The sequence below is a fragment of the Ovis aries genome, chromosome 2 (genome assembly GCF_016772045.2).
Source record: "Ovis aries strain OAR_USU_Benz2616 breed Rambouillet chromosome 2, ARS-UI_Ramb_v3.0, whole genome shotgun sequence".
Lineage (NCBI taxonomy): Eukaryota > Metazoa > Chordata > Mammalia > Artiodactyla > Bovidae > Ovis > Ovis aries.
In genome coordinates this window covers 61,813,696-61,832,832 of record NC_056055.1, presented here as the reverse complement: position 1 = coordinate 61,832,832, position 19,137 = coordinate 61,813,696, and the positions used below count along the sequence as shown (strand labels likewise).

The following is a 19,137-nucleotide window of genomic DNA, read 5'->3' as shown; positions in this document are numbered from 1 at the left end:
CATCGCTTATTGCTCATCTGGGAGACATCTTAGTCCTTATAGTCTTAGTTATTATACAATAAACATAATAAACTTAACACATTTCCAATGTCTATTGGATCTCTACAACAAAGCTTTTGTATACACTTCTAAGGGAAATGGCCGAAAACTGCCAGCATGACCTTCCCAACAGATAAGAGCATACACTCATTCCTTCATGCAGCTTGCTACTATGTGGCAGGCATTGTTCAGGCACTAGGAAGAGCAGTGCAAAAAAATGGACACCTTCCCAAAATAAAAGGGCACCTTCCTACCCTCAGGATTAACTATAAAGGAGGAAGAAAGTTTCCCCTTTTCACTGACTTTAACTGCTACCCTCCACTCCACAGTTCCTTAGCTATTTCTTCAAATTCCAGCTCTTCTCCTTAAAACTTCTAGTAGCAATTAAAACGGAATGAAGTGCAACTATAGGAAGCACATTTATTCCAAATATCTTTTTTGTACCTTTAAGAATATTATGAGAATTAGACAAGATGATCCAGGTACTTAGTACATTGTTTCACAATATATATAGTCTGAGGTAGATACTATTTATTCTAATTTTACAAGCTGACACATCTGGGGCTTGGAGATGAAAAATAATTGTCCATGTGGATTCTCCAGGCAAGAATACTAGAGTGAGTTGCTATGCCCTCTCCCAGGGGATCTTCCCAACCCAGGATCGAACCCAGGTTTCCTACATTGCAGGTGGATTCTTTACCATCTGAGCCAACAAGGAAGCCCAAATTTAATATTACATAGGTAGAAAGCAGTAGGACAAGACTTTGAACTATACCTGACCCCAAAGACTTAGATATACAAGTTTGTTTTCTCTTCTAGAATATTCTTACTAATGTCAGCCCATATTTAAATGCTACAGTACACACTAGGATTTCTTTTTTTCTCAATGGCATCCTTCCTAAATTTTGGATCTAATGTCATTAACAACAAAAAATACATAAAGACAAGTTAGTCAATTACAAAGCCAACACTCTGGATGCAGTACAAAAGTTAACTTAATTACTGATACTAATATAACTGAAAACACAAATTGCTTAATTTCTTTAACAATAAAAGACTCATAACATTACAACTTAATTGTAACAAAGCCATCAACAGAGCAAAAGAAAAACAAAGCTAATTAAGAAGGCAGTGCTTCAGCTCATTAGTTATCTCCTTTAAACAGGAAAACCTACTATTAGTCTACTGTTCTTAAACCAGTCTGCACATTTGAGAAATGGGAGGAAGAAGGATTGGTGCTTAAAAAAACAGTTATACCCAAGCCCACCTCAGAACAATTATATGAGAGCCTCTCAAGAGTGCGGCCCATACAAAATCTTTGAAAGTTGTGAGTGTTGATGACTACAAGTCTAAATAATAAGCAATAAACACCATGTCCTCAAAGCAATTCAAAATCAAGAAGTAACAATAAAAAAAAGAAATATAAATTTCTTCTTATCCTAAGAAAGGAGGGGAAGGAATCATCTGCTCAATTCTCTTTGTTCTTTATCCATTACTGATGGCCTAAAGTCAAGTTTAAGAAATATTAACTACTGGAAGTTATACAAACATACTACCCAAACTGAAATTCTCACTACATTTAGAAAGCTCTGTTAAAACTATACCAGGTTTCAGAAAGAACATCATTTTAAGTTTGCACAGATGTTTAAGTCAGCTATTTGTTCAACAAAAAAGGAGTCACTGAAGTGTATTAGAAAGTATTTTATTAATAAGTTATTATAAAACAATATTCATTTCATGTACACAAATTAACTTTTTGGTGCAACAAGAGGAATATCTGAATGTTTCCCATCTATTTCTGTAACTGTCAGAATTACTTTTGTAAGACTGATATTTAGAACCTACACATACATTTTTCTTAAGAATGCACACATAAAGTACTTCCCCTACAACTGCACTATATCCTTGACAAATCCCCATTGGGAGGTACAGTAGTGACTACAGGCATTTATCTTTGAAACATCTTTTCCTCATTTTTCAGGTTTGGGAATGATAACACATCAAGTATGGAAAATAACTTTTTTCCTTAAGAATACATAAATTCACTTAGAGATGTCTCCACAAGTTGAGAAAAACCCACTTCTTTAGCTCCTTCTGTCAAGACTCCATATCAATCTCAGCCACTTCATTCTTGCCCTGCAGTGCTGTTTCTGTCAGGCTGTCTTCGCTTACATCTTCAATGTCTGCCAGATCAATAGGTGGTAAAGGGTTCCTCCAGTACTGGAAGGTGTTATACTGCCAAAATTCTTCACTGAGCTTTATGAAAAGGAGAGAGATGAAAGCACATCAATGGTCTAGAAAAAGCTGAGGTTTTTCATGAAACCCATTTTTTGTTTTAAAAGCAAACTCACATAAGATTTTGCAGTCTTTAATTCTGCATCTTCAACAAATAAACATTATTAACTCTGCCTAATCAAAGTACTTCATGGGCTCAGTCAAATCCATATTTTCATTTTCATGAATTTCTGAAAGTATGTCTTGCTAGTAGTTTAAATTTAAAAGAATCTCCTCCAAGAGCTTCTCTTCCCAGAATTTTCTTCTATTTGTCAACCCAAAAATAATGCCTGAAGATGGTCTTAGAATTTTTTACCTTTCAATGAGGAAAACAATATAAAAAATATACTGACACATCTTAAAACTTACTTTTGGCCTCTGCCCTGAGGTTTGGAATTTTAATGGGTTGATTTTACATAGGCTAAAATATTTTGAAAACCTTCTAAAAAACATTAGAATATAGTAAATAACAAGAAAATCTGAAACTGATCATTTTATTAAACATACCATTTTGTTCAAGACATGAACTTTTAACTCAATAAACCAAAACTGATAAATCCAAGTGAGTGCAAGTCCTTTAAAAATTCAACAGCTTATTCTTAAAGGCTATAAAACTGTTCCAAGTAACTATGAAGTAGCTGTTCCAAAGAATTTCAAAATTGGCACAAAATTTCAAAAGCATCCCCAAATACGTTGTGCATTGCGATTATATACAGATTTCCAAGGTGATCACTTTGAAGGTTAACACCTTTCCTCGATGGGTATCCATATATCTATATATTTAGTCTATTAAGTTGTTTCTGTACTTTAGGTTCATACTTGCTATAGCAGCAGTATCCAACAGAAATGTAACAGAAGCCACATATATAATTTAAAAATTTCTGGTACCTTCAGTTAAAAAAAAAAAAAAAGAATAAAAAGAAATACGTGAAATCAATCCTAAAATTTTACTTGACCTAGTAGAGCCAAAAACACTATCATTTCAAGATATAGTCAATATTTTAAAAAATTAATGTGATGTTTTTACATTTTTCTTGTCATAGTAAATGTTTAAAATCTGCCAGGTATTTTACACTTCCAGCACTATTCAGACTAGCCGCATTTCAATGCTCAATAGGCACACGTTGCTAGTTACTTAAATGGAGAGTACCGGAGTTTTCAATAAGTTCATTCAGTGCCTTAGACACTAAGGCTTAGCGAATTAAGAGTTCCTCGGGAATTTCTTAACACTGGGATAAAAATTTAATAACCCAAACGATGCCAAGAAAAATTTCAATTAAGTAAATGGTTAAAAACAATGACCTATTTCTCTGTCTTTTGGAAAAAAATCTATTGTTTAAATTACCTACTTATAAAACACAAATCAAAAAAGATCCCTTAACAAGGTCAGTATAACCTACTAGCTAAGAGCACAAACTTTGCCCACAGGACAGGTCTGCATTTATATGATAACTCCACCACCCATTAACTCTCATCTTGACTGAAGTCTATTTCATCATAGATTAAAAAAAAGACTCTTCGCTCTTGTGCGAATTACGGTCTAGCACTGTAACTGCCAAATATAGCTAGTTATTATATCCCAAGAAGCCTAGGAACCTACATCATTATAAACTAAAATCATACCATTTCTGCTTTCTATTTAAAATATCAATTAATAACAGTAAAGGTCAGCACTGACAGAGTACTGAATCTGCATAAAATGACTCTAACATGAGAAAATATATGAATATTCATTGAAGTAACACCTGGTTTTTAGTTCTCCAGTTAAGAAAATACCTGAAACAACTCAATAAATACTCTTGAGATTCTAGGACAGAAAATAGGTACCATCATTCCGCCTAGATTTCATCCTTTGTATAGAAAGGACGTATTTGAGGAAATTCTTCCTAAATCAGATCCCAAGGATAAGGATAGGGACTTAAGCTCTGAGAACAAGAGGAACAAAGGAAGACATTTGCTGCAGGAACTGAAAAAGCTTTTTAACTTCTACATGTTTTTACTATATCCTATTTTCCCTTGGCTGTAAGACTCAACACAAAAATCATGCATCTTTGGTGGCAGTGGGGGAAAAAAAGCTGAAGAAAATTAAGTTTGCTCAAAGAAGCTCAAAGAAAAGGACAAAAAAATGGAACATGAGGATTCCTGGGGAAAGAGAACAGGGGACTAGTCTTTATGATGAAATCCCTCAAAACAAGCTTATTCCCTGCTTCAGGCTTATAGTGAGTCCAGGAAGCAGAAAGCTTCTAGATGTAGTCACTGCTGTGGAAGAAGATACAGGTTGCGGCCAGGAGATTCTAAGCAGATGCCTGCTGTCAATTTACTAAAAAATTCCTTTGCCTACCTGCCATTTTCATTTCCCTTTTATCAATTTGTGGCACACTGCAGTCAGTATACTCTGACTTCAGTCAGGAAAGCCTACGTATGGGTAGGGTAACAGAAACAGTCAATTTCTCAGACTATCCAGTACTTACCTCCATACCAAATAGGTCTGGATGACTATCATCCTAGATTTTTGTTTTTTTTTCAGGTTTTGCACATTGGTATGACATGATTTAACTGGAAATTGTAATTCTTTATTCTACTTTAAAACTAAGAACTATCATTCAGTCTTAAGCTGACTTAAACATCTAAAAGCAGTTTGAATTTTAAAAGTCTAAATAAGGTTCATTTTCTAAATTCCAAGAAAACCCAGGGTAGAAATAAATGCTCATCATAATAATTATATCTAAAGGATAATTTCCGAAGACCACGGAACAAGATCTTTCGAAACTACTCTATTTTATTGGCAAAGTATTTGATGTATAAGATATTTAGGACAATGGAGAAATGTGGGGCAGATGATATGATGTAGTGGTTAAAGAGAACTTGCTCAAATCTCAGTTCTTCATTTGCTTCTTCCACCTGCAAAGTTCCTGGTTCAACCCCTAAGTGCCAAAGGCTGCCTGAATTCCTAAGATGAGACCAAAGCTGCCCAATAATACACAATGCCAGTCACAAACATTATTTAAAATTATCTAATGGCCATACTTGAGAGTCCCTTGGACTGCAAGGAGATCCAACCATTCCATCCTAAAGGAAATCAATTCTGAATATGCATGGGAAGGGCTGATGCTGAAGCTGAAACTCCAATACTTTGGTCACCTGATTCGAAGAACTGATATTTGAAAAGACCCTGATGCTGGGAAAGACTGAAGGTGAGAGGAGAAGGGGATGACAGAGGATGAGATGGTTGGATGTCATCACCGACTCAATGGACATGAGTTTGAGTAAACTCTGGAGTTACTGACGGACAGGGAGGTCTGGCGTGCTGCAGTCCACGGGGTCGCAAAGAGTCGGACACGACTGAGCGACTGAACTGAATTAACTGAATGGCCATATTTTAAAAGCACATATTTTATTCAAGCCAGTATCTTCAAATGATTTCAATGTCCAATCAATATAAAATTTTTTGAAATCTTTTAAATCTAGTGTGTATTTTACACTTTGAGCACATCTCAGTTTGAACTAGTCACACCTCAGGTGGTGTGCCATAATTCGAGTGGCTGTCACACCTAAGACAACAGATCTAGACATCTTATGTGCAGATACGGGGCAGGCTCATTTCCCACGGAAGTGGAACTCTCCAAAGATCCTCATACATATGCCTGATGTTGAGAACCAGATTAATTTCCTGATCCTTTTCCATAGTATCAGACTTAACACTGCGTTAAGAATGCCTTTTCCCCGAAATACGGAGGCCCTTCATCTCAACCAAAAGAGCTGTGCCATCCCTTAAAGGACGTCCAACTGGTGGCTACTACACTGGTCACCCTCTTTAGAAAGAAACCGATCACGAATTCCAGAAAACAATCATCGTTAAACCGAGGCAGACGTAATACACCTTTCTCTGAACTTTGTCGCGGAGCTTCACTTATTGCGGTTCACGGTCAACGTCTTCACCAAACTCTCCCACGCCCCTGCTTCCCTCTTGGAGACCACAAGTGCTGAAGGTGCAAGGCCACGTGCATACCTCACCCAACGGTCTGTCTCCCCCTAGTTTAGCTCAGTGCTCTCTGCCCGTCGTAACAAACCAAGACGCTGCCCAAGGCGAGCTCTAGGGCCCTTGGTGTGTTGCTTCGGGCGGGGGGAAGGGGGGTGTCAGTGTACATTCTCATGGGGAGGACCCCAGCTTTTCACCTTGGGCAGGGGTGTCGTGACAAACGCGACTTTAGAGGGGGACGACAGGTTCCTTCCCGTGACGCGCAGTGCCTGGAAAAGGATGACCCTTTCTCTCCAACCCTGGCGCCCGCACCCCGTCGGAGCGCCCAGCCCACCACCAGCCCCTACCTGGCGCGGTGCGGCCCCCCAGTCTCCCCGCTGGGACTCTGCGCGCCCCGCCCCATCGTCGCCACCGCCTCTCGGGGGGCGGACACCCCGGGGCTCCTCCCCCGGCCTGCGGGGCCGCACGGGCGGCTGCAGCAGCTGCGACTCGCCGGTCTCCAGGCCGCGGCCCTCACGCTCCGCGCCGTCCTGGGCGCCGGTATCCCCGTCGTCGCGGCGCTTGCTGGGCGAAACCGAAGGCTCCGTCATAGCCCCTGCGTCGATTTTACGCTTTCGGGGCAGCTCGGGGAAGCCGAGGGGCCGCCCGGGATGCGAGACCCCCGGCGGCGGGATCCAGAGCGGCGGCGACGGCGGCTCCTCAGGAAAGTCGCAGAGCAGGAGCCGCTTCCAAGGCACGTGGAACGTCAGCGGCTCGGCCGCACGGCGCTTGGCCATGGGCCCCGGAGGCTCGGGCGGAGCCCGCCCGGCGCGGGAGGCCGAGTGCTGATAGCTGTGGGGGCGGAAGGCGAGGGCGGAGCGCGCAGCGCGCGAGGGAAGGCGAGGACCGAGTCCAGGCGAGGTCGCCGCTGGAAAGTGCAGAGGGCGGAGGGGGCGGGGCAGTCGATCCGGCCCAGCTCGCGCGCGCAGCCCTCGCCGCCGCCGCTGCCGCCTAAGTGCTGCCGGACGTTGGGGAGCAACCGCGAGGCGGCGGAGATTCGAACCTGCGCACAAATGTGCGCGCACGCACTCGCGCAAGCCAAGCAGAGCCACTGGTTGGTGAAGGCTCGCCGGGGCGAGCTCCCGAGCGCCCCCGCGGCCGGAAGTGCGCGCCCTGGGGCGAGGCGGGCTTATTAAAGGCCCAGTGGCTTTGCAGAGGTTTCAGAGTAGCTGTGTATTCCACTGAGTAGCAGTATTCCACCATTGCTTTCCCATTGAAACTTGAAATTGTTTGGCTTTTAAATTATGTGGGAAGCGCAGCGTTCCTTGCTTGCTCTGCGGGGTGGTCCGAAGTGAGATTCCAAAATCTTTCTTAGAGCAAAACTGTGTGTCTTGTCAAAGGACATGAGAGAATAACAACCTTATTTTTAATAGTTACTAAAAACAGTAACCAAGTAAAGAAAAACGTGAGGAAGAAAATTATGTATAAGTGATTTAAAGGGAGAAACTACTATGATTTAGAGAAAAGTATGCAAGGAAGATAATTGTTCTCTGATGAGTAATTAATTATCCCACGCCCCTACACATCAAGGCTGTTGTGAGAAGTTAGGAGTAACCAATTGTTTATTATAGAAATATAATAAGTAAGGTAGTAAACAGTAGCTTTTCTGTTTGATCTTTGCATTTCCTCCCTTTTTCTCTCATCCCCAGCCCCCCTCCCCTCTGGCAACCACCTGTTTGTTCTGGGTATCTATGACTGTTTCTCTATTTGCTCATTTGTTTTTTAGATTCCACATATAAGTAAAACGATACCATATTTATTTCTTTTATTTCACTTTGCATCAGTTCAGTTCAGTTCAGTCGCTCAGCCGTGTTCGACTCTTTGCCACCCCAAGAATCGCAGCACACCAGGCCTCCCTGTCCATCACCGTACCTTTTAAATCCATCCATACTGTTGCAAAGGGCAAACTTTCATTCTTTTTCTGGCAGAATAACTTGCCGTTTATTATATATATATGGATATATCAGTCTGTTTATTCATTCACTTTCGGTGGACATGTAGGTTGTTTTCAGTAGGCTTTGAATGGACGTAATATCTCATGTATCTCATTGTAGTTTATCCCATTGGATTTCCCTAATGACTAATGATATTCAGGATCTTTTAAGTGCTCACTTGCTATCTGTATGTCTTCTTCTATAAAATACTCAAATTTTACCCAATTTTAAAATCCGGTCATTTGCTTTATTTTCCTTCATATTTTTATGCATGTAATTTCATTCATGTTAAATACAGTATTCCACCATATGAATCCATTTAATTGTTGATAAGCATTTGAGTTTTTTAAAATTTTTAAAGATACTGTACTGTTAACTACGAACAAAGCTAGTGGAGGTGATGGAATTCCAGTTGAGCTGTTTCAAATCCTGAAAGATGATGCTGTGAAAGTGCTGCACTCAATATGCCAGCAAATATGGAAAACTCAGCAGTGGCCACAGGACTGGAAAAGGTCAGTTTTCATTCCAATCCCAAAGAAAGGCAAGGCCAAAGAATGCTCAAACTACCACACAATTGCACTCATCTCACACCTCGTAAAGTAATGCTCAAAATTCTCCAAGCCAGGCTTCAGCAATATGCGAACTGTGAACTTGCAGATGTTCAAGCTGGTCTTCGAAAAGGCAGAGGAACCAGAGATCAAATTGCCAACATCCGCTGGATCATCAAAAAAGGAAGCGTTCCAGAAAAACATTTCTGCTTTATTGACTATGCCAAAGCCTTTGACTGTGGATCACAATAAACTGTGGAGAAGTCTGAAAGATGGGAATACCAGACCACCTGACCTGCCTCTTGAGAAACCTGTATGCAGGTCAGGAAGCAACAGTTAGAACTGGACATGGAACATCAGACTGGTTCCAAATAGGAAAAGGAGTACGTCAAGGCTGTATATTGTCACCCTGCTTATTTAACTTTTATGCAGAGTACATCATGAGAAACAGTGAGCTGGAAGAAGCACAAGCTGGAATCAAGATTGCCGGGAGAAATATCAATAATAACCTCAGATATGCAGATGACACCACCCTTATGGCAGAAAGTGAAGAGGAACTAAAAGGCCTCTTGATAAATGTGAAAGAGAGTGAAAAAGTTGGCTTAAAACTCAACATTTAGAACACTAAGATTATGGCATCTGGTCCCATCACTTCACAGGAAATAGATGGGGAAACAGTGTCAGACTATTTTGGGGGGGCTCCAAAATCACTGCAGATGGTGATTGCAGCCATTGAAAAGCAGAGACATTACTTTGCCAACAAAGGTCCGTCTAGTCAAGGCTATGGTTTTTCCAGTAGTCATGTATGGATGTGAAAGTTGGACTGTGAAGAACGCTGAGCACCGAAGAATTGATGCTTTTGAACTGTGGTGTTAGAAAAGACTCTTGAGAGTTCCTTGGACTGCAAGGAGATCCAACCAGTCCCTTCTAAAGGAGATCAGTCCTGGGTGTTCTTTAGAAGGACTGATGCTAAAGCTGAAACTCCAATACTTTGGCCACCTCATGCGAAGAGTTAACTCATTGGAAAAGACTCTGATGTTGGGAGGGATTGGGGGCAGGAGGAGAAGGGGACGACAGAGGATGAGATGGCTGGATGGCATCACCGACTCAATGGACATGAGTTTGGGTGAACTCCGGGAGTTGGTGATGGACAGTGAGGCCTGGCGTGCTGCAATTCATAGGGTCGCAAAGAGTCAGACACAACTGAGCGACTGAACTAAACTGAAATGAACATGTGTGTGTGCTCAGTCATGTCCAACTCTTAGATCCCTTAGACTATAGCCTGCCAGGCTCCGTTAGTCCATGAAATTTTCTGGTAAGAATACTGGAGTGGGTTGCCATTTCTTCCTCCAGAGGATCTTTCCGACCCAGGGATCTAGCCCGTGTCTCCGAGTCTCCTGCATTGGCAGGCAGATTCTTTGAGACATCGGGGAATCCCTGATATGAGCATGTTTCTTCATCAAGGCGCATGTGCAAGAATGTCTCTGCATGCATGCTTAGTTGCTCAGTCATGTCCGACTCTGTGCAGTCCTAAGGACTGTGCCTGCCAGGGTTCTCTGTCCATGGGATTTCCAAGGAAAGAATACTGTAGTGGGTTGCCATTTCCCCCTCCAGGAGATGGAACCCAGGTCTCCTGCGTCTCCTACATTGGCGGGCGGATTCTTTACCACTGAGCCGCCTGTCTCTACAGAATGGAATTCTTGAGTAGTACAGCGTTATGTTTAACTTCACCTGGACTAGCTTCCTAAAGTGCTTTTTACAAGCTTATTCTAGTACTGGATAAGATGCTTTTGTCACATCCTCACCAGTAAACTTCGTATGGTCCTACCTGAGAGTGTGATATATCTCACTGTGGCCTGTTTGTATTTCCCCCGTGAAACTGGACATCTTTTTACATAGTTTATGGGCCATTCCTGGAGCAGTTTTATTCTGGCTCTTTACTCTGCATGGTGTGTTGTTGAGTAAGTTCTAAACGTAAATGTGGTCTACATTATCAGCCTTTTCTTGTTTATCGTTTATGCTCAAGAACACTCTGCCTGATCCCAGCCAGCCTCTGTTTGGCCCAACTTGGATCTCCAGCTTTTTGTGAAAGGATTGTTAAATTCTTTGCAGCTTTAAAAAGTTGGTATGGTGGGTTTTTTCTAACTGATTTGGAAGAGCTTCTTTTATATTCTGGAAAGCAACGTTCTTATGAGTAGTAGCTGTCGTAAATATTATAAATATTTCCTCCCAGTATGTCTTGTACTTTTTACTGTCTGAAATCTTAATTTTAACATAGTCAAGTTTATCAATGTTTTGTTTTCTGGTTTACACATACTACTTGTTAAGAAGTCCTTTCCTGTTCCAAGTTCTAGACATTTTATGGTTTTATATTTTTGCTTCCATATTTAAATCTTTCATCCATGTGGAACTGATTTGTGTGTATACAGCAGTCAACACATATGGACATCACATTTACTTGTCCACTGTGTGCATTCACATATTCATATAGAGACATACATCAGAGATATTGCAGATACCGCTGCAATAAAGCTAATATTGCAATAAAGTGAGTCACACAAATATTTTGGTTTCCTAGGACATATGAATGTTATGTTTACACTATACTGTCATCTGTTAAATGTCTTTTAAAATGTGCATACCTTAAAATCAGTGTTTACAGATCACCAGAGCAAAATACAATAATAATGAAAAATTTGAATTACTGCAAGAATTACCAAAATGACACAAGGACATGAAGTGAGTAAATACTGTCAGAAAAGTGATGCTGACAGACTTGCTGGACACAAAGGTTGTCACAAAACTTCAACTTGTTAAAAAAAGCAACACACTATTTTCAAAGTGCAATAAAAGGAGGTATGCCTGTATCATTTTAATATTTCACAGTACAGAGGACCTCATAAAAACCACTGAACTAGGTGGTATCAATCCTCTTTCACAGATGAGGAAACAAACTCAGAGTGCTTTGCCCAAGATCACAAATAATAATTCAGGAAAAGTATCTAAGTGCCAGTCCAGTGCTCATACTAATGGCTGTTGCTGGAATTTTCTTCTACTGGTTCCTTTATAATTCTTGTTTGATTATATAGTAAAACCAAAGACCAAGTTTAATGAGTACAAGGCCTAGCATACTCATAATTCAACTAATCATACTGACTTTCTAGAAGCATATAAAAGGCTAATCCTAGGGTCTAAATGTATTGTTCTCAATTAATTAAAATTCCCATATCTATGGTTATCCCCTGTTAGATGGAAACAAGCAAGCAAATAGTTTCATAGCAATTGTCAGATTTTAATATTCAAGAAAAATTAAGTCCATCATACACATTAAAAATATAGGAAATTTCATGCAGACATGAAGCTTCCAATTCAGCCTTTGTGGTAACTTTTAGAATGAGTTACATATAAATACAGTACATTTTACAATTCCCAAACTTAATATTTTATACTGTGATTTATACAGCTTCTCTTTATATTTTACATATCTCATCTTGCTCACTTGATTAACATACCCTAGCCTGTACTGCTTCATATTATGGAAATAAAAAAAGAAACGAAAGCAAGCACAATGACCTATCTCCTCCCACTTTATGAAAATAAATGAAAAATCTGTGTATAGTTATTTAAGAAAAATGTTTTAAACTTTAAGGCTTACACACTTTAGTAGCTATTTCTACACATAATACAAAATTAAATCCTCCAGTGACACCTCTATTATTGATAGATACCACAATTTTCAAGTTTAGAATATATTAACTACAAAAGCTATAAGGGAAAAAAAGGGATGCAAATTTGTGTAGTATATTTTTAAAACAGCATTCATAATATGGAGGAGAAATCAAGAAACAAATGAAATAACTGATTTCATAATTAACTAAAAGCTGTAATTTAGAAGTACAAATAACATTATTAAAGGATAAAACCTGATAGCAAAAATTTTAAGAAATGCCAACCCATTGGTGTCAACCTGTTTCGCCCTTTATGAGAAAACCAAAATCATTTGTTTTGATACAAGCTGTTAAAAAGTGAATACTTATCAGTGAATAAAAAGCATTTCTAAATTACAAACAGCATGCATTCCTTTCAATGGCTTTTTAGAAATACTTATGCTCTTTTTAAGTTTCTTTCTTTAAAAGAAAATAAGTTCATTTTTTTTCCCCTTGCAATTAATTTCAAGTTCATCCATGTAGTAGGTCAGAATTCCCACTAAATGAACATCTGCCAAGTACTCAGGAACACAAAAAAAGAGAAATAGTTTTTCAGAAACATTCAGTAGATTACATACAGGTGTCCATAACTTGACAAATCAACTTAATGGAATCCTTTATCGCATCATGGGCATAAAGGGCCCAGGCGCTCCTGTAGTGTATGCAGAAAAGATCCTACTGGTAAGATGTCAAATCACACTAGGACTCCCCTCACCTAACTGACAATAAAGGTGTAAAGATTTATAAATAAGTTTTCCTATGAAAACATGACATTTATGTTACCAGCACATTACTGAGATTAAGTCTATTAAAATTGCCACAGAGGTCACTTTATGTCATCACAACCATCTATGAAAATATTCAGTATTACTCCCTTTTCTCCAAGAAAAGGTTAAAACACATTAAATTAGTCATCTATTTATCAAGCTACTGGAAAACAGGGTAATAAACATTAAAAAAATACAAAGGAAAACTCCCTCCAAAAAAGATCTGCTAGAGGTAGAAATTTAAAGCAGCATATACTGTTTTAGCTATAGCTATCAGGGAACAAAATGGATACTAATCTGAAATTATACTAATGGCTGCTGCTTACAATATTAAATACACAGACCATGGGCAGTAATTTATCCCTAAATTTCATAATGAAAATTTCTCCACATTAATACTATCATGACAGTTTTTACTAGTATATAATTGTTTTAACAGAAAAAAAAAAGTGCTTGCTTTTGTAATTCAGGTAATCTAAAGGAAAGACATTATTGTAAACATCTAACTGACAAATTTATAGTTAGAAACCATACATTTCAAATGGGCAGATTTTATTCTTATTTTCCCAGTTTCCTAGCAGTACCTTTAATAAATACTTGTGTGCCTCACTTAGAATGCTGAGATCTCATATATTTCAGAGTGATCCATGATGAGTATGCTTTCAAAGTGTTCAACTTCGTGTAACCAGAAGACTAATTTGATCCTATAAACTCAGCATTTTGTAAAGATCAAATGTTTGATGCTAACTATATTTTCTAGCTGAGCTAGAAAATAAAATAATTTGAATGATAAAAGGATATACATTTTCTGTATAGATTGCTTAGGTTCCAAGTAAACAAAATCCCAATTCCAGATGTTGGAAGTGACAAAGGATCCTTAGACTCTAAAAATAACATGTATGATGCACATAAAACAACAAAAAGGGAGATTTTTATGGATTGCAATACTATAAGTTATTCATATGGCAGACTTAATGGACAGCTTCATGAAGACACTGGAAATAAAGTTTTTTCTACTGAAAGATAATTCTGGGCTTCAAGGAAAAAGTATACTTGAAGACCTTTCCTCCATTTTTACTTGTGTAGTACAAATATGCATGGCACAGTATATTTCTGAAAAAGCGATAGACATATTAAGAAAATAGACACTATTTCTAAATTTTGTTAGGAATAAGAAGGCACCACTGATTTGAGGTTGTGTCCTGTCATTATGATAGTTGATTTTGAGTTGTTTATTTCAGCATTTGCTATTAAACTTTTTTCTTGATGATAATCACTTGAGACTGTTATTGTGGTTTACGGACCACGAACAAAACACATTCATAGTAGTATTTCATCATGGATAGATCATTCACAGTATACGTTGACAAGACAGATTCTTTTTCCACCTGAAATGCAAACAGTAATCATAATGATAATGAAAACTACAACGATAGTGCTATTTTAAACATATTCTGTGTATTATTCATTTATTACACATACGTACCCTCTAAGATTGGCACTATAAGTAATCTCAGTTTACAAACAACAGGTTACACCTACAGTAAGTGGTGAAACTGGAATTCACGCCCAAGAAGTCTTTAATTCTGGAGCCTAAACTCTTAAACTACTATAATATATTGCTTCTTTTTATCTTTAAGAACAAACCTGTTGTTTATTTTTTAAATGAATCGAATGCTTCTAAATAAAACAATAGTCGAAGTATCATGAATCGTTATAATCACATAAGGGAAGACCACACAGTACAAATGTACATATAGTAAACAATATCCCTCTTACATCTGACCTTCCATCCCATCTACGTGCAATCTGTCTACAAAAGCCAGTATTATGATAATGGTCAGCTACCACTTATTGAAAGGTGATTACACTAGATATGACAGTTTTCCACTTACATACACATTATCCCAAATCCTTATAATTCCAAAAGCTAAGAAGTATTATTTTCACTTCATGGGTTAGAAAACAAAAGAGGTTAAGAAGTAAAGCCAGTAACTGCCATATCACCATTCCTGTTTGAGTGCTCTGAAAGTTAAACTTTGACAATACTCATTCCATCCTTACCTCTAACTGGAATCCATACTGCAGGACAACATTTTTTATATCCTCATAGCTCAATTCTATGGAAAGTTCATTCGCCAAATTTTCAAAGTGGTACAGCAGAGGACCTATAATTTAAAGATATTATGACACTACTTAAATATAAACATGCACCACTAGCTGTTTAAACTGAACTCCCAAGTTAAGTAATAAGTTGGGCAGAGGATGAAACATAAAAAGGAGAAGTAAAGAACTGTTACATTTGCGAAAGACAAGTATCCCTAAAACTGCCATTTGAGTGCCAGGTCTACATTCACGGGGAGTGAGTCCCTCTGGTGTAACAACCTTGCACTGTGATTCTCCACGTCATGGGCTTTACACCTATAACTCTGTAAGTTCCTGAAGGAGTGGCTGAATCACAGAATACCAGGTCCCCAAAATGCAAGGGTATCCTGTAATTCCATAAGTATATGCAAAACTGCAGTTACAAACTATTTTGTGAAAACAGAGAAGGGTCTTCAAGCCAGACTGGGCAGGAAAAAGTGTAGGGGTAAGGGTGGTTGGAGAGTTATAGGCATGGCTTCCTGGAAGGAAAAGGTGATACTAGAGCTGGCTTTTTTTTTTTTTTTGGCTGTGCTGCACGGCTTGTGGGATCCTAGTTCCTCAACCAGTGATCGAACCCAGGCCACCACAGTATAAATGTTCCAAGTCCTAATCAATGGACCACCTAAAGCTGGCTTTTTTAAAGCACAGTTAATATTCCAGCTCTAACAGCAACTAATTCTTCCCCATCTGTAACATGACTTTAATGTGATATAACACACCATGCATACAGAAGGTGCTAGGTTAACCACAACTATTACAACTTTTAAAAAGGACATCCCCCCTTTACTATTCTCTCACTCTGGATATCCAAGGAACTGTTATCTGACTCAAACCAGATATTTCATTCTTTTAAATCTCACATTTTGCCCAATCTATCCACTTCATCCAGGTAACATAATCATTCCACAGTTATACTAAGGGACTAGACAATCTTTTTACTTTCATTGGGTTAATTATAAATCCTGAGACCAACTCACACACCCCCACCCAACCCACCTCCTCTTACCATGTGTTTAATAGACACAAGAGATAAAAGCAACAAACAAGACAAAATTGCTGTTCCCAAACTGCTGACCACTCTGTGGAACTTAGTAAGGGTTAAAAGGTTTTTCTTTCTTTCTTTTTTTTTACTGTACATAAACCACTAGAATAAAATAACTATAATTTATATATTAGTGTTCTTTTCAAAAGACAGTAATGATTCCCCACCAAACTACTCTATCAAAGTTAAGTTCCTGTTAAATTTTATTAGTACTAGTAAAAATGGAAGGTGCTACCATTTACTGAGCACCTGTTGTATCCAAGATCATCCCAAAGCTTTTGAAGCATTCTTTTATTAAAGAATGCAGAGCCTCACAGCCAAGTATCTCCAGTACTAAAGTATATGCTGTTCCTCCTCTATTATTTGAAGAACCTCCTACAATACTGTTTTATAACATTTACATAAACACATTCCTATACTTCTTACAGACTCAGACCATATTTTACTTCTGCTAACGTTGTGTTTCATTACAAGCTACATGAACAAAGGAACATGTCTTACGTTTCTTTTTAATCCACTATAATGCCCAGCATAGCACTGAATGTAGTTAATCATCTGTAATTTTACCACCTGAAGACAACCATTACAGTTGCTTTGTATTTTTCAGTCTCCTATTACAAATGGTACTTCAACAAACATATCTGCTTATATTTCAGAGATATATTACAAAGACATGCCTTGCAGTGGAGTTTCTAGGTCAAAGAGAGTAAGTATTTTTACTAACTTGATTCAGGCTGCCAAAATGCTTTCCAATAGAGACATAGTACTTTTCACTCACAACTGCAATTAAGTACTTGTTTTAACAACTTACTTAACAAGGGGCAGGAATGCAATGGTACAGTCACTCTGGAAAACTGGTTGGCGGTTTGTTGTAAAGTTATACATGCATGTTCCACATATGACCCAGCAATTCCACCAGTAGGAATGAAACCTTGTGGCTACACAAAGCTTTATACCTGAGGGTTTATAGCAACTTTATTCATAATCATAATAATTTGGGAACAACCCAAATGTCCATCAGCCAGTCAAAGAATAAATAGAATGTAGTATATCCATACAATGAAATAATACTCAGTGATAAAAAGAAAAAAGCCACTGGTACATGCAACAAAATGGATGAATTTCAAAAGCATTATGCTAAGTGAAGGATGCCAGACACAAAAAGCAACTTACTGTATGATTCTATTTATATGGTTTTCTGGAAAGTGAGAACTATAATAACATAAAACAGAGCACTACCTGCCAGATACTGAAGATGAGAGAACTGACTACAAAGGGTCAGAAGAGACCTTTTTCGGGCAAGTGATAGAAATGTTCCCTACCTTGACAGATGTAATGGCTGCATGATTATCGAGCTTCCAAAATACTTCAAGTTATACATTTCAAAAAAGTGAATTTATTATAATGTCAACTATACCCCTCCTCAAAAAATCTAAATTATAAAGAAAAAACACACTAAGTATTTTTATTAAACTAAGTATTTGCTAATTTGGCAAGAGTAAATGATAGGCCATGCATAATTTCATCTGCATTTCCTTGAGGCCGAGCAGTTTTTCACATTTATTATACTCATTCTTTACTATTTTTAAATTTTTATTCTTTTAATTTACTTTATGGCCATGCCACAAGGCATGCAAGATGTGAGTTCACCAACAGGGATTGAACCTGCGCCCCCTGCAGTGGAAGAACAAAGTCTTAACCACTGGACCACCAAGGAAGTCCCCAGCTCATTCTTTAAAGGAATGTTTATCAAGCACCAAGCAAATGCCTGGCACTGAATACATAAAGATGAATAAAACACTATCACAATCCTGAAGGAGTTGTTTTCTCAATTCTCCTGTCTCTTCACATTTTTAAAATTTTTTTATTGAAGGATAATTGCTTTACAGAATTTTGCTGTCTTCTGTCAAGCCTCAACATGAATCAGCCATAGGTATACATATGTCCCCTCCCTTATGAAACTCCCTCCAAATGCCACCACTCTAGGTTGATACAGAGCCCCTGTTTGAGTTTCCTGAGTCACACAGCAAATTCCCGTTGGCTATCTATTCTACATATGGTAATATAAGTTTCCATGTTTCTCTTTCCATATATCTCACTGTCTCCCCATGTCCTAAGTCTATTCTCTGTTTCTCCATTGCTGCCCTGTAAATAAATTCTTCAGAGCCATTTTTCTTGATTCTGTATATGTGCGTTAGAATACAATATTTATCTTCTTCTGACTCACTTCACTCACTTTCACTCACTTCACCTAGGTTCTAGGTTCATCCACCTCATCAGAACTGACTCAAATGCGTTCTTTTTTAACGGCTGAGTAATATTCCATTGTGTGTATGTACCACAACTTCTTTATCTGTTCATCTGTCAATGGGCATCTAGGTTGCTTCCATGTTCTAACTATTGTAAATAGTGCTGCAATGAACAATGGGATACATGTGTCTTTTTCAACTCTGGTTTCCTCAGGGTATATGCCTAGGAGTGGGATTGCTGGGTCATATGGTGGTTTTATTCCTAATTTCTTAAGGAATCTCCATACTGTCTTCCATAGTGTATCAATTTGTATCCCCACCAACAGTACAAGAGCATTCCCTTTTCTCCACACCCTCTCCAGCATTTATTATTTGTGGACTTTTTGATGATGGCCACTCTGACCGGTGTGAGGT

The 19,137-nt window shown here is 38.5% G+C and overlaps 2 protein-coding genes across 6 annotated transcripts in view; both read right to left on the bottom strand.

Moving 5' to 3' along the window:
• Positions 1 to 1,725: 1,725 nt before the first annotated feature.
• C2H9orf40 (chromosome 2 C9orf40 homolog) lies at positions 1,726 to 7,364 on the bottom strand. The gene is made up of 2 exons (XM_027964494.2): positions 6,640 to 7,364; positions 1,726 to 2,295 (listed from the first exon to the last, which is right to left on the bottom strand). Exons 1-2 carry the CDS (start codon positions 7,066 to 7,068, stop codon positions 2,137 to 2,139), a joined length of 588 nt encoding a protein of 195 aa, XP_027820295.1. The 5' UTR covers positions 7,069 to 7,364; the 3' UTR covers positions 1,726 to 2,136.
• A 4,720-nt stretch (positions 7,365 to 12,084) lies between these two features.
• CARNMT1 (carnosine N-methyltransferase 1) overlaps positions 12,085 to 19,137 on the bottom strand; it is a 39,003-nt gene continuing 31,950 nt past the window's right edge. For all 5 annotated transcript variants that reach the window (XM_027964491.2, XM_060409356.1, XM_060409357.1 and 2 more), the window contains 2 exons: positions 15,352 to 15,455; positions 12,085 to 14,675 (listed from right to left, as the gene is read on the bottom strand). In XM_027964491.2, coding sequence (XP_027820292.2) covers positions 14,574 to 14,675; positions 15,352 to 15,455 — 206 coding nt within the window. In that variant the 3' untranslated portion in view covers positions 12,085 to 14,573. The remainder of the gene's footprint in view (positions 14,676 to 15,351; positions 15,456 to 19,137) is intronic.

Bases quoted from the DNA above. Each gene is read 5' to 3' on its own strand.
- C2H9orf40 (XM_027964494.2), bottom strand. From the start codon at position 7,068: ATGGCCAAGCGCCGTGCGGCCGAGCCGCTGACGTTCCACGTGCCTTGG. The intron at 2,296-6,639 runs GTAGGGGCTGGT...CTTTTCATAAAG, and splicing joins GGGGGGCCGCACCGCGCCAG to CTCAGTGAAGAATTTTGGCA.